The sequence below is a fragment of the Typopeltis vanoorti genome, chromosome 20 (assembly GCF_054136105.1).
Source record: "Typopeltis vanoorti isolate ZY-2024b chromosome 20, IOZ_Tvanoo_1.0, whole genome shotgun sequence".
Taxonomy (NCBI): domain Eukaryota; kingdom Metazoa; phylum Arthropoda; class Arachnida; order Uropygi; family Thelyphonidae; genus Typopeltis; species Typopeltis vanoorti.
The window spans coordinates 21,185,900-21,202,227 of record NC_143568.1 but is presented as its reverse complement, the minus strand read 5'-3'; the positions used below and the strand labels follow the sequence as shown (position 1 = coordinate 21,202,227).

General features: G+C 35.3%; 1 protein-coding gene across 3 annotated transcripts in view; it reads right to left on the bottom strand.

Moving 5' to 3' along the window:
* LOC150095275 (leukotriene A-4 hydrolase) overlaps positions 1 to 16,328 on the bottom strand; it is a 227,299-nt gene that overhangs the window by 174,394 nt on the left and 36,577 nt on the right. For 2 of the 3 annotated variants that reach the window (XM_090410547.1, XM_090410548.1), the window contains exon 3: positions 11,016 to 11,127. In XM_090410547.1, coding sequence (XP_090266673.1) covers positions 11,016 to 11,127 — 112 coding nt within the window. Of the gene's footprint in view, positions 1 to 10,837; positions 10,950 to 11,015; positions 11,128 to 16,328 lie in introns of all 3 variants that reach the window. The other variant, XM_090410546.1, reaches the window with a different exon arrangement.

The following is a 16,328-nucleotide window of genomic DNA, read 5'->3' as shown; positions in this document are numbered from 1 at the left end:
GTGAAATCTCATAAGATTTTTCCATATTAATTTATAAAATAGATATTTTACTTAACTATACTGATGGTAATCTGTTAAACTGGAAAAACATGTTTTGATGAGATTATCATAATCCCCAGTTGTATAGTAAATCACCACTTTTTTTTTCCTTTAATTTTATTTTTTTTTTTTCACTTGAAGATGCATGTGATGGTTTAATGTTTTTAAGCAGTCGTATGACTTAAATACTTTTCACTTCACTTAGAACTTTATGTCAAGGTCATCTTCTGGAGCATACAAATATACACAGGAAACAAGCTATACTACAATCATACTGGTTCGTTAAAGACACTGACTAACTGCTACCACAATTGTTGGCCTGACCTCTGGTGGGAAAAAAAAAAAATATATATATATATATATATATACACACATCAACGCTAAAGTCCTATTATTTGTGTTGTCTACTTTATACATATATTAACATTATATTAACATTATTCCAGCCAGTTGGAGTGGAATGGTTTTTAATAATAGCAGATTGGCTAGAGTCCTGACTTGTGTTGAATCTTTCAAATTAGGTTGGCCGAATGTGTGCCATCCAGATCCTTGGAATTTTCACACCATCTTTATTGTTGATATTTGGGTGGTTTATCAGGATTTCGCAGGATTCTTTAAATTTTCTTTCGTACCATGTTTTTGTGCGGTGTAAGGAGCAGGTGCTTTTCCAGTTGATTTGGTGTAAGGTGTTGAGTGTGTGGTCAACACCTTACACCAAATCAACTGGAAAAGCACCTGCTCCTTACACCGCACAAAAACATGGTACGAAAGAAAATTTAAAGAATCATCCTGCGAAATCCTGATAAACCACCCAAATATCAACAATAAAGATGGTATGAAAATTCCAAGGATCTGGATGGCACACATTCAGCCAACCTAATTTGAAAGATTCAACACAAGTCAGGACTCTAGCCAATCTGCTATTATTAAAAACCATTCCACTCCAACTGGCTGGAATGATGTTAATATATGTATAAAGTAGACAACACAAATAATAGGACTTTAGCGTTGATGTGTATATATATATATATATATATATATATATTTTTTTTTTTTTTTTATTTTTTTTTCCCACCAGAGGTCAGGCCAACAATTGTGGTAGCGGTTAGTCAGTGTCTTTAACGAACCAGTATGATTGTAGTATCACTTAGAACTTTGTTTTTAAACATAGCGTATGGTGAACCTATCCTGCAGCATCTCCCAGTGTTCGATACACTCTCATCTTAATATTTAACAATATTAGTCTTAGAATGATGCAACAGGTTTACGACTTCTTTTCACTGGAACAACAGCATTCTTACTTTGAATTTTATCTGTCATTATTAAGAACAATAAAATAAAATAATAGTTATAAACAATTTAGAATTCATAGCAAAACATGAACCCATAGAGATGAAGCAAAAAAAATGCACAGTACTTGTAACCTTAGTCATAAATAAACTAAGGTTACAAGTACTGTGCATCGGTTGATTTATGACAGCATCATGTTGCTAAAAACATTGTATGAGTGAATGCATGATTGTATCAATGGGCAGTCATAATTGAAGAGTCATATGAGCGGATCATTGTGTAGTAGAGCATCGTTTCTTTACCTGATTCTAACTCTGCAGTTGCTCTAGTATAAAACAAGAAAATTGCTAAGGCAAGATCCACACTCAACATAGCCACTCTATCCTCTACAGAGGATAAAAGTGCTATCTACTCATTTCTGAATGATAATCCTAATTAGCTTCTCCAACACCTTAATGACTGCTTCAGAGATAATAATAATCTAATTTTTATATAATTAGGTGTTTCTGTCCCATCTACACTCATGTATAATGGAATTATCTTGCTCTCCTTACACTCATTAGGAAATGTGCTATGTTGAGATAGTTGAATGATCAATCAAAGGCACCTAATTCTCTTGCACATTCCTCACTGACATCCTATCTCACTACATGTTCGAATCATGTTCACTGATTCAAACATGTAGTTTCAATACTTTCCTACCCTCTGTATTTACTAAGGTTATTCTTCCATGGCCATTTTTCCTTTAATTTGCCGCACGGTGAAAAAAGTTTCTCTTGATTTCCTTTTACTTGTTCAGCTAACTTATTTTCATACTCGAGTTCACCATTCTCACTATAGCTATCTCTCCAAGATTGTTTTTTATACTGTTGGGTCTGGTCATCACTTTTCTATATTTCTTTTCCATTTAGCTCTTGCTTCAATTATTTAACTCTCATGAAATTTATTCTCTCAACTGTCAAAGGTGTAATCAAATATAGCTTCCATCACATGTTCTCTGATCACTTCCCATCCACTGGTGATTCTTCTGCAGTTTTTCATGCTAAGGTTACTGCTTTAAACTGTCTTGTCCATCTATTATAGCAAATACCATAGAGGTAACACATATCCTTTTTTTTATATATATATAACTTGAAGTTTGAACAGGATACCTTCCAAGTTAAAACTGCAATCACTTTCTTCAACTAGAAGCAAAAGAGCCATCTCATTTATGTATAGATTATCAGATGCTATCAATAGATCCAATATTCTTGCACCAAAAGTACCTTCCATTACACACTGCTTTCTTTTCTTCATCTTGCATGCTTTCTTTCCTCCAGTCTATATGCCATAATTGAAATCAGTCATAATGATAGATTTACTTATATTTGTTTATCTGTCTATACAGTTTGCAATCTTGTTTCAGATAATGCTGATTTGTAGCGGCATACAACTATGTATTTTGTCCTTTTAACTTTACCAAGATGATAACCAGCCTCAAATCCACTGTCTGTACTATTCATGCTAACACAACTACCATTTTGGATTCTAGTTGGATTTAATCCCTCTGCATAGGCAATGCTCCCCCATTCTTTCAATTCTGCCTATCCTCCTTGAATGCACTATACTATTACTCATTCTGTTCCTGTAAACATATCCTCTGCTGTTAGCCAGGTCTCACTAATGCCAATCACTTTTGTTCCCATATGATTTACTACTGCTGAAGATTCACTACCTTTGTTCCTAATGCTTATGGCATTAATGAAGATGTATGATAACCAACCACCAGGATTCAAGTAACTATTAAAATCCTGACCAGTTAAAATAGGCAGCACAAGTTGATTTATTAACCAAATTCCTTACATCACCACTGAAATAAATGCTTTTTTGGTCTGGCAAAAGTACTCTCGGTGTCATTCCTTGCATACTATCACTCTCTTTGTGATAACAACCTTGATCTCATCTTAGCACATGTTTACATTCTCCTTCTCTCTCTCTCTCCACACACATATACAGAGAGGATGATTCCAATACCCCTATCCAACTATTCCACACCTCTCAACTAATGAAAGGGTCCCGATAACATGGGTCCAGGAACCTTACAATTATGAGATACAGACTTAGAAGCAGCATAATAATGACAAAAATGGCAACAAATAAGCATAAATTCACTGGTAATTGGCAATATTCTCTTCCTTCATCTTCTTATAGCCTAAAGACCAGTCTCTCCCATGTTATTTTTCTCAAAGAATGCAACCCCAAGCTCTTCAAGAAACATTGACATTCCTTTCTTCTCTTTTACCACTTAACCCCCCTCCTCCCTCCCCACAGCACTGTTGTGTTATAGATCTTGGGATTGCTTACGTGGATTTAATTACAAAATTATAGGATGAATGCACACCATAAGTGTTCAAAATGACCCCTGCTGCCAGCCACAACTTTTGTGATGACTTGACAATGACAACTTCACATCTGAAGACAGCACATGCATGTTCACCATGTTCCTGCAATTCGTCAACATTTCTCACTAGAGTAGAATACACTAAGGCTTTCAAATGTTTATAATAAAAAGACACAGAATTTAGGTCAGGTAACTGAAACCTTGTAAGTGATCCATTAATCCATCTTATGTATCAGATCATAGGCCAGGGGTGTTCAACAAATCGATCGCAGAGCGATTTTTGGTCGATCTCGTGTATTCCTCCTTACTTACAAATTTAATTAAAACTGAAAATATAATATTTTATTTATCATTATTTTGTATTAATTTTAATTCGCTTTAAGTGTATTACTATTGTTTATTTATTTTTCGTTAAAACTGTCAAATCAGTCATTTTCTTATAAGTCCGGGTAAATAAATTAATTTGGAAGTCAAACAGCGAGCTGATTGAATACGATTATAAGCAAAGTGTAAAAACTCGACTGTAGCTTAAATATTAAATATTCCAAAGCACATTACATCGATTTTTTACTTAGGTTAAAGTCCCATGTGAATATTGTAAAAAAATAAACTTTGTCTTGGTATAGCTTGTATTAGATGTTTTTGTAAATAACTCTTTTGAAGCTAACTGTATATACTGCTTTAATAAGAATATGTTAGAGCGTTAAAAACAAAAGCAATGTTTTTGTTGTAGAAGCTCTACATGGCGCATTAGAAAGATTATTATTGAAACTTGTATGTATGAGAAAGGCTTGCAGGCTCTAGGTGTAAACCTGAAGTCAGTCAGAAAAGAGTTCAAACAACTTTCCGATGGCCGGCAACTTACAATCAAAAGAAAGCGGAAGAGAACAAAAGGCGTGCCGAACTTAAAACTTAAGATGAAAGACTCATACTGATTCTTTGGGGATTGCCAAACTTCATGCGAGGTCTCAGAGGAGGTCTAATAAAAAGTGACTGTAGCAAGCAGAAGGGGTCCCGGTTGCAGAATTGCTGTCAGAGAGGAGGCCACCCGGTCCAGAGTCGCCCTCAGAGAGACTGCCCGGATCCACCTTGCTTGAGAGAGGAGTTTCCTGCTTCCAGAAAGGAGCTTCTCGGTTCAAGATGCTGCTAGAGAGAGACTAGTTCTAGGACGCAGACAAGGTTTCAAATTTCCGAAAGGAAGAGTTCCAATTGCCGGAGAAAAGTTTCCAGGCCAGGTTAATGTCAGACATTCGCCTGTGTGTTGCGTTTTCATTACAATTCGATGAATCAAACGACTTCACCGATATTGTTCAGTTAATGGTATTTATTCGCATGGTATTTCAAGATTATTCCAGTAAAGAAGAACTTTTGAAAATTATACCATTATTGGGAAGGACTAGGGGAGAAGACATTTTTTCGGCACTTGATGAATTTGTGAAACAACACAAACTTCCGCTTTTTAAACTTGTGTCTATTACTACCGATGGTGTTCCTGCAATGATAGGTTATAAATCAGGCTTCATTTCATTATGTAAAAAAGATGACAAATATCCAGATTTTTTAATATACCACGGTATTATTCACCAGCAAGTACTGTGTAGTAAAAGATTAAACACAAAAGATGTTTTGGATATTACATTTAAAATTGTAAATTCTGTTCAAGGAAAAGCCCTGCAATGGCAGTTATTTAAATTACAGGCAGATGATGATAGGGAACTTCTGTTGTACAATAATGTTTGCTGGCCCAGCAGAAGTCAATTTTTAGAAAGATTTCTTGTATTAATTAATGATATAAAAATTTTTCTTGAAAAAGGAGATATTTATCCACAATTCTTCTGGTGACTATACATAACTGTTCTTTATTCTGGTTACTCAAGTTATTTAGCTTTCTTAATTATTACCAGTGCTTTTTTTCTGGCATAACGCACCGGAACGGTGTTCCGGCACCTATTTTTTTTACAGATTTTTTTAATTTTTCAAAAGTAATTTTTGAAATAATGTTCGCGCGTACATAACACATCTACAGATGAGCACGCCATTAGGATCTACGTTTGTGGCTGTATGGACACATGATTGACAACATGCAAAATATTTTCGGTAAAATACTTCTTTATCCAAAAAATATCTTTATTAAACTGACATAAATTTAACGTCATCATTTTCATATCCTTTAACTTTTTTTTTTTTTTTTTACTCTTTAGTGTTAAAGAGTGGCCCCAAGTTTGAAAATGAAAAAGATTTCCAATTACTTCTCAACCACCGGTCCCATTAATAAAAAGCCCAGAATAATAACAGATTTCAAATCATCTCAAGCTAATCTTGAGGAGCAAGGTCAAACTGAAAATGACTGGCCCAATTGCTGGATATTAGATCAAAAAAATGATTTTTGTTCGAAAAATGAATGGATGTATATTTGCAAAGAGAAACTTGGCTGTACACGTTGCAGAAAAGTTAGAACTCTTGGTATTGAAACAAAGATGGGAATGAAAATTTCTAAAGAATGGGCCAACAATGAGATTACATATTCTGGCAAAGATAGGAAGCTACAGATGAGCTCACTTCGAAAAAAAATGTTCGATCACAGAGAATTTGCTGCACACAAAATTAAATTATATTTAATTCATTTATGCGACTCTGTGACAGCAACAGCTGCTTTATATTTCATTTAAATTAAGATCTGAATATCATTTTCTTTAATAAAAAGCTTAACAAGATGCGAGTTCTGGCACCTTTTTTTCCTAGAAAAAAAGCACTGATTATTACATGCCATTTTCTAATTAAAAAAAAAAAATTGAAGAAAAGATTTGGACAGGGAAAAATGAAGCCTCAAGTAACTTCCTGCTTAAAAAGGATCAAGTGATTCTAAATTTTAAAGCAAGTTAAATGAATCACTGAAAAAGAATGTCAATGGGTTGAATATTTGTGAAGAAAAAGAAATCAATTCAACAGGTGAAACAACTTGTCATATAAAGAAACAATGTAGTTTTAGAAGCAATCACACATTTTAGTAATAGTATACAGTAGAAGAGCAACTGTCAACGCTTTGAATCTATCATATCTAGCTATTTATAAATCAAAAACCAGAATTCATGGTGTATACAATTTTTAAAGTGGTTTACTTACGACAATATAATATCAGAAATCCAACCCCCCCCCCACCAAATATTAATTGGCTTTCTTCAGAATGCAGCTGACAATGCTCTTTAGCTTTCTGCAATTAACATGAAAAAACACAAGGAATAAGTAATACTATTCATTTAATACCATATATTTCAGCCTGAATACTACAGGCCTTCATCAGTGGCAATAATAGTTAATCACAAATTAGAATGCAAACAGCAGATTAATTTGAAAAACTAAGAGCTCATTAATGTTATACATAAAACACGATGGTATAACTGAAGAAATACTGCAATATTGATAATTCATCATCATCAAATTCCTGACATGTACCCTCAAAGGGTGTACAGGATATGATAGTACTACATGAAAAGTTTACATCATTACTAACTTCCTATCTACAATTTTGCTCCAATCAGTCTGTTACTTGTCAAGACTCCAACATTATCAGATCTTATATTTTTATCGTCTAAGGCACTTTGTACCGTATCAATCCACCTATATTTTGGTCTTCCTCTGGGTTGTTTTCCTGCCAACCTGGCAGAGAACACTAATTTTGCTAATCATTCCTCGCCCATTCTGTTTAAGTGACCATACCACCTAAGATTAGCTCTGCTAATGCATTCCTGGATGCCAAGTTCTTTCAATGTCAAGTTCTTTCCTAATATCCTTGTTTTTAATATGCTATTGCCATGGATGCCATCTGTTTCATGCCTCTAATCTTTCTCAGGACTCTCTGACCCAGCTCTCAGATCCATAAGTTAAAACTGGTTTGAACACTGTCTTGTATACAGCTAATTTAGTGTTCTGACTAATTTCTCTCTTATTCCATATGAATTTATTCAATTGACTTCCTACCATACCAGCTTTGTTGATTCTGTTGTCTATTTCCATATTTAATTTACCATCTTCAGTAAAAATCGTGCCTAAGTAGCTGAAATGTTTTACTTGTTCCACAGGTTCCCCGTTCACAACATAATTGACATTTTCAACAATTCTACCTATTTTCATTGTCTTTGTCTTTTTAATGCTGACCTTCATACCATATCTATTACAACAGTTATTCAATTTAGTCAGGGATTCTTGCAAACTTGTAGCGGATTTATTTAGAAGTATAACATCGCCTGCATTAACATCTCCAATTCTGATATCATGTTTAATACCACTTTCCTTCATAATGTGATCCATACATGGGGATAACGTACATCCTTGCCTTGCACCAGATTTAACATTAAACCGTCTTCCTGTACTTCCTTCAATTCTAACTGCTGACTTACAACTCAACTACAGACTAAGTATTGCTTGATATAATGCCCCATTGACACCATATAACTGTAACATATTGAATAGCTTCTCTCTTGGCACCTTGTCATATGCCTTTTCCAGATCAACAAAACTTAAATACAGATCTTTGTTATATTCCCATGCTTTCTCAACTATATGTCATAAAGTAATCCTGACAGCCTCTATTTGGCCTGAATCCAGCTTGTTCTTCACCAAGCTTTTCTTCCACAATTCTTCAACTTTTTCAAGTATGCTTGCAGGAACACTCAGTAGGTAAATACCTCTGTAATTCTCAATTCAGTTTTATTTCCCTTTTTATATACGGATACTATTAGAGCTCTACTCCCATCATCAGGAATTCGTCCCTCTGTCCAGGCTTTTTGAACTATGCAGTGCAGCCACTGTAAGACTTTTATACCACCATATTTCAGCATTTCTGGTCGAATATCATCTACTCCTGCTGCCTTTCTACATTTTTCAAGCCTTTGATGGCTTTTTCTACTTCAAGTATGGATATGTATTCCTGACTGTAAGCCTGTTGAGTGTTTTTTTTTTACCACTGTGCAATCACTGCTTGTTTCATTTAGCAATTTTTCGAAGTAATTACTCCATACTTCAAGGATATCTTATTCTCCTGTTTTCATGTAACCTTTATCATCTCTAACTCCTTTTACAGCATCTTGCATAAATTTCTAAGTTTCTTGAACAACCTCAAGAATATCTTACCACCTTCTTGATATTTATTTTCTATGTTCTTACCAAAGTCTTCTCATGACGTTTGTTTAGCTAGTTTTACACAGTGTTTAGCTTTCTTCAATTTGTCTCTGTATTCTCTAAGAGCAGAAGCTGACTTATTTGCCAGAAACTTTTGATATGCTTTCTTCTTTTCCTTCACTTCCTCTTTAACTTCCTGTATCCACCATGGAGTTCTGAATTTTCTATCCTTGCAGACAACCTCACCACATGCCTCTCTGGCTGAATCAATCAGCGTTTTCTTCAAGGCTTGCCACTGAATCTCCGAGGTTTGGTTCCTGTTCTCAAACTCTTTCATTTTTTCTTCAATAATCTTTGTATATTTTAGTCTACAGTTCACATCTGAGAGCTGCTCAACTTTTATTTGCTTTAAAACTTTCTTACATGTTATTCTTTTCAATATGAAATTCAATTTTATCCTGCTCAAGACTAAATAGTGATCGCTTCCAATTTCAAATTCTCTGTACACTCTGGTGTCCTGCACCAGGGAGAAAACATTGATAATTCATTAGCTCTTAAAAAAAATAAATTATTGATGTGTGATTGAAATACGACTTTCCCATATCTTAGAGAGCAGTTGCTCCGATTTAAGTTTAAATGAAGTAAAGCCTTAGTGCTTTCTTTGAACAAGTGTTTAAAATTTATACTGACACTGAAATAAGTGAGTTTCAGATCATAGGATGTTGTGGTCTGTATGTAATCTGTGCTATGCCAAGCCAGATTTTTCCAGATTTACTGTTGCTAATGTAAGACTGGTGTTCTTGTATTTTCCATAGAACGTCCAGTTTGTCGAAAGTAAGAATGATGATAGTCACAAGGAACTTGGTAGACACTAGAGAGAGAGCTATAGGAGACCATTTATCTTTTGAAGATGTTGATAGGAAGAAAAGTAGACACTAAATTCTATTTCTTAAGAATTCTGGAAATGGATTCTGAGATGCCAGAAATGTAAGGAATTGGAACTTGACATACTGTCACTTTATATATTGTTTGATATTTTAAGAGTTCCTGATGTAATAGTTGAGGTGTAGAATGAACAGTATGAGCACATTGAATTTTTTTTTTTTTTTTTTTTCATTTCTATAGTAAATTTAATCTGTGGATGTAAGTTGTTTATAATCAATAAAAAAGTAGGCAATGTGTCTTCATTATGGGGCCAGATCGCAAAAACATTGTCAATATAATAAACCCACAATGAAGCCTGAGTGTGCATGAATGAGAAAAGGATGTCTTTTAAATGTTCTAAATAAAAGTTAGCATGTGCAGGGAAGAGTGGCTTACCATTGCAGTTCCTTCAACTTGCCTGTACCTTTATTCTGACAAATGAAATATCCAGAGTGCATAGCAAATTCAAATACACTTTCACTATATCTTGTGGAAATGCTTCTAAAAGTAGATGTAGTGTATCCTCAAGAAGAATATTTGCGAAGAGAGATTCTATATCAATCTACATGATAAAGTTTACTTTATCATGTAGATAAAGTAAACATTTTTTACTTTATCTAGAAAATCTATCTTATCTTTATGGGACTAGATAGCAAAAACTTCAGCAATATAATGAACCCAAAATGAAGGCTGAGGGTATATGGATGAAAAAAAGATGTTCATCTTTATCTGCTGTGAATAGAAATCTTTATCGAAATGAATTATTATTCTACTACTCCAAAAGTGGAGGGAGATATCTGACAAAATATGTGCATCAGGCATTGCAGAGAAAATGATCGTTTTACAACAGACACTGATTTAAAAACATTAAGTTGTAGTTATTACATTGCAAGATTGAGTGTGTGGTGAATCAGCACTTGATAAATCACTGTTATATATGCTTAACTAATATCCATTTATGACTTTTTTTTATTTATTTTTGCACTTTCACTTGTCAGAAAATTGATCTCAGTTAAGCAGGATTTCATTGCATTAACATTTAAAAATTAAAAAAGTTTCATGGTGCTAAATACAACTGATTACTACCTGACACTGACTAAAGAGATATGGATGTTGCTTTCCAGCAGTCTGTTCTGGTTCCAACCACTGAAGAGCACTAGCAGAAGATGAGGTTTCATAAGTAATCCTTATGGTAAAGCTATATAAAAAACAAAAGTGAAAAGTGAATAAATATTGCACATTACAAAGAAAAATAGTTTGATACCTCACAATGACTGAAGAGATAAGGGTAATATTTGCCAACAGTCTGTTCAGGCTTCAGCCACTGAAGGGCACTAGATGTTGAAGCAGTGGAATACATTATCTGAATCTGTAATCTGCACCTCGGGAAAATTATATCAATAAATGAACAATCAGATAAGCATATTCTGACATTCAAAATTAAAGAATGTAATTCATGAAAACAGCTGAATTATTATAAGAATGAGTTCAATGAAATGTATATTAACTTATTATTTTAAGCTAGTGAACAAGTCCAATTAAAGAGGCTGGAAATTTAAAATGAATTCTTTTATGTTATCTAATTTTCATATCCTTTTTATTAGTACAGTAAAACCCCGAAGTTATGCGGTAGGTGGGACCAACAAAAAGCATGTAAGTCGAATTCGCGTAACTCGGGGTATAATTTTGCATGTAATTTATATATACAAACAATTGGGACCAAAGGTTTACAAAAACACCTATATTTTTTAAGAAATATAATCATAATTGTAGTTTTTCGTACATAAAAAAAAAGAAAGTTATTTCGATGTCGATGGTTTCATAAAATCTAATAGATTCGTCTGACGGCATAAGGCCTTTTTCTTGTCACGCAAAATTTCTTCATTGCAAGCTAATGATTTTTTTATTCCTTGCCTTGTGGCTACAGTTCGTTCCTCGTTAGAATCTATGTCCTCCAAAATCTGTAAATCTTTCTTTTATGATTGTTCTTACTGTGGATTCCTGTAAATTGAACTTCTTTGCTAGCTCACAAATTTTCATTCCGCCTTCAAAATCCATAATAATGTTGAGTTTTGTTTCCAAAGTCAATGTTTTTCTTTTCTTGCTAGCAGTGGAAGAATCAGACTTGCTTCTTTTGGATGACATTATTATTTTTTATGTGATAAAATTTTTATCAAGAACATAACATTAAACAATCGCAAGGTTTGTAGATTCTAAAAATCGTGTATGAATGGAGACCGCGCAAAACACGTTAGTGCTTGTTCACAGCATGTGCGACACTGGTGAATGCAGCTGGCACCTGAAAGATACAACTAGTGGTGAGGCGTGAAGCAGGACGGGAATATGTACGTATAAGAAACCGCGTAACTCCGGATTCGCGTAAGTCGGGGTATGACTGTACTAGTATTCTTAACACTTTTGTTAAACTTTTTCATTAATTAAAAAAAAAAAATTAATAGTGATTATACAAAACCTGTGCAAAAACCCTGAAACCAACATCACATAGTTCTATGAATTTAGGGAGTGAGTCAACTATCAGCATGAAGCCCTCCTTACAAAAAGTAGTCTTTTTTTCTGTACTCCTTCAGGCTAAATCAACAGGTGGCAATGAAAAAAAAAAAAAAAAACTAACCATCTAAAAAAAGTTCAACATTCAATGCCTCTGATTTGAATGCCAGAAAGAGATCAAAAGAATAATTGGTCAATATACCAAAGAAGCTGTTTTTAAGAAGTCTGTTTTGAAGACGCACGGTTAGCCTAACCTTCCAGGTTAGGCTGTGCATTTTGCAACTATATGCCTGCGGAAGGAGTGTCCTAGGTTCGATTCCTGTCGGTGACATGAGAAGCTGAAGGATCTTCCTCAGCCATAACCAAGTTAGTCGATCTTGGGTGTGGACAGTAGGGTTTTTTCCTCAGTTTATCTTGGAGATTTTCATCCCACAAAGCAGGCAAACTGGCCTTGAGAACTCAACACTACAGGACATAGGATACGTGTAGAGCGTATCCTAACCACTTTATCCTGTGAACGGTTTGAGGTCTGACGATTAATAAACCCTCGACACTGCAAGGTAAAAGAGAGTAAAAGGAAGATGTTTTGAAGACTTGCACTATAATGCTGACTAATGTTTGGTGCTGTGTTTCCAAATTCTTCAGTTTTGAAATTAATTCACCTTGTAATTATCATGCACTTTGGAAATAAGCCTATGTTCAACTTCTTCCTAAGAAAGGAAACAAAGCTCTGGATTCAAATTACTATCCTACTAAACTCGCTTAACACCTTTATAAATTATATAAATTTTTATTGGCACATAAAGTGAAGGCATTTTAATATTAAAAAAAAAAAAAATTTACCATTATGTAATAAGGTATGTTTTTGCTGTATCCCATGACACTTCAACTGTATTTCAGTAGCCATTCTCAAGTGGTTCTTAGTTGGCTATAGAAAGGTAATAAAGACTGATGCTGGGATGTTGATGAAGTGGAATCTTTTGACTTGTGTGTGTGGAACTGTAATAATGTGCAACTTGATCTTTGCTTAAAAAAAAAAAAAAAAAAATCCAATTTCATCATTTATACTTTAAAAATTCAGCAGTGCCAAGTCTGGATATAGTCACTATTCACCAACAATCTCTTAAACAATATGCTAGGTATGATTTTCTATCAAACATAACTGAAGAAAAAGAATGCTGACAAAGCAAAAGAAGTTGTGATCCATGACAAAAACAACTAGAACAGAAAATTGGGGTTACTGCTAAATAACTGCCCGACCTTATCTTAAGCCAAGACAACAGCCATTTCACTCATCCATAAACTCAGAACATTCATCAGCTAAAGCTATGATTTATGGCTTTCCAAAAAAAAAAAAAAAAAAATTTATAGGGATTGCATAGGAGGCTCCATATACAAAATACCTAGCAATTATTGACTAACTTATTAGTTCTTATTGGCCTTTCTATGTAAAACAACTCCAATTTGAAAAACATATCCATTACCTTACTTTAAAGATTTGAATATACTGATATGCTAGGATGAAAAGTCTGTATTCAACAATATTTCCTTTAAAAAACATGCCAGATCTCCATGGAGTCAGTAGACTCATCGCAGGAGACCCAAACTAGCAAAACAACATCTGTCATATCTCTTCTTGAATTCATTTACAGACGAAGAGCTCACAACTAAGTCAGGCAATGAATTCTACTCATTCACCACCCTCCAGGCAAAAAAAAACCTTGTTCTGACACCTTTGTTAACCACACTCTTCTTTAATTTCCAGGGATGACCTCTTGTTCTTCCATCACTATCACACAGCTGAAACATTTGCCCTGCATCAATCCTATAAAAACCTTTCAGTAATTTAAATATTTCTATCATATCCCCTCTTCTTCACCTATCAACCAATCTCTGCAATCCACAAGCTCTCAATCTATCAATGTAGGGAGCATTTTTTACATCACTCACCAACTTGGTCACTCTTCTCTGAACCCTCTCCACAGCCTCCTCCAAGGAATCCAGGTGACCAGACCTGAGCACAGTAATCCAAATATGGAAGTATCAATGCTTTATAAAGGGGAATAATAACCTCTTTATCTCTGGATGTCAGCGTGTTCCTCAACAACCAAGTAATCCTATTTGCAATTTTGGACACCTTAGCAGTGTGTCCTCCGAACTTCATCTCCCTATCTACCAACACCCCTAAGTCCCTAGCCTCAACAATCTCTTGGAGTACCTTTCCATCAATGTAGTACACAGCTGGTAATCTTTTAATCCCAAAATGCATGACTTTACACTTTTCCACATTGAACTGGCATCCATTCTCTTTTGCCCGTTTTACCAGCTTATTTAAATCATCCTGCAAACTTTCAACATCAGCTTGATTTTTTATTGCGCTACCCAACTTTGCATCATCAGCAAACAACTGAATATTTCCCTTTAAGCCATTTCCTATATCATGTATACATTTCCTATATATTTCCTGTATCTTCAAGGAAGTTCCCACTATATGCTCTCTCTATACATTTGCACACTAAATCATTATCCTCAAACTTTGCAGTTAATGATAATACACTACAAGGCTGTTATTTCATTCTCTTCCTTCTATATATTAATAATGTCCTCCAATTTCTTCTTATTATTATTATTATTGTTCTGGGAAACTCTAAGGAGTCGACAGACTCATCGAGGGAGGCCCTAACATCATGTCTGGAACAACTATTCAACATTCACACAGTATCTATCATATCTTGCCTTGAACTCATTCACGGTCGTAGCACCCACAACAGACTCTGGAAGCTTATTCCACTCATATACCACTCTGCAAGTAAAAAACCTAGCTCTAACACCCTTGTCAACCATGCTCTTGCCCAGCTTCCATGCATGGCCCCTAGTCCTCCCACCACCAGTCATATTTTCAAAAATATCTTCTGGATCAATCTTATAAAAACCCTTCACTAATTTGAATGTCTCAATCATATCACCCCACCTTCGCCTATCATCCAATTTCTGCAACCCACAAATCCTCAACCAGTTCTCATAAGGTTCATTCCACAGACCTGCTATCATCTTGGTCACTCGTCTCTGGACCCTCTCCACTTCCTCCCCATCACGAAGAAACCCTGGTGTCCATAACTGGGCACAGAAGTCCAAATGGGGTCTTATCAAGGCTCGATACAGAGGAACAACAACTTGCTTCTCTCTGCATGTTAAAGTATTTTTCATAAGCCAAGTGATTTGGTGAGCTGTTTTAGTTACTTTTGCAATGTGCCCCCTAAACTTCAACTCCCTATCCACCAGCACTCCCAAATCCCTGGCCTCAATCTCCTGGAGTACAGTTCCACCTATGCGATATACTGCTGCTATTCTTTTCACCCCAAAGTGCATAACCTTACACTTTGCCGCATTAAACTGACATCCATTTTTCCTAGCCCAGTCCTCCAAACTATCCAAATCATCCTGTAAAATTTTGACATCCGGTGCACTCACAATTGCTCTACCCAACTTTGCATCATCAGCAAACAAGTGAACACTTCCTCTCAAATCCTTTCCAATATCATTGATGAACAAATTGAAAAGCAGTGGTCCAAGAACAGAGCCCTGCGGCACTCCACTAGTCATGAGACGTCTTTTTGACTCCGCTCCTGAATAAACCACTCTCTGGTATCTCTCATTCAACCACCCTCCTATCCATCTTACCAACCCTATATCTATCCCCATCTGCTCCAGTTTACTGATTAGGGTTCCATGTGGTATCCTGTCAAAGGCCTTGGCAAGGTCCAGTAGTATCACTGTAAACCCATTACCCCTATCCAATTCAGCTGTTACTGTGTTATAAAACATGAGCAAGTTACTGAGGCATGATCTACCCTTCACAAAACCATGTTATCCCCCATACAATATCCCATTTTCATCTATCCAATCCTGTATTCTTTTCTTGACTAATTTCCCTAAGACCTTGACAATGATTCCTGATATGCTAATTGGTCGGTAATTTACAACAGCGGTCTTGGAACCACCTTTATGCAGTGGAACTATTTTCCCCTCCTTCCACCCGCTCAGGACTAACCCAGACCCGAGACTCAAA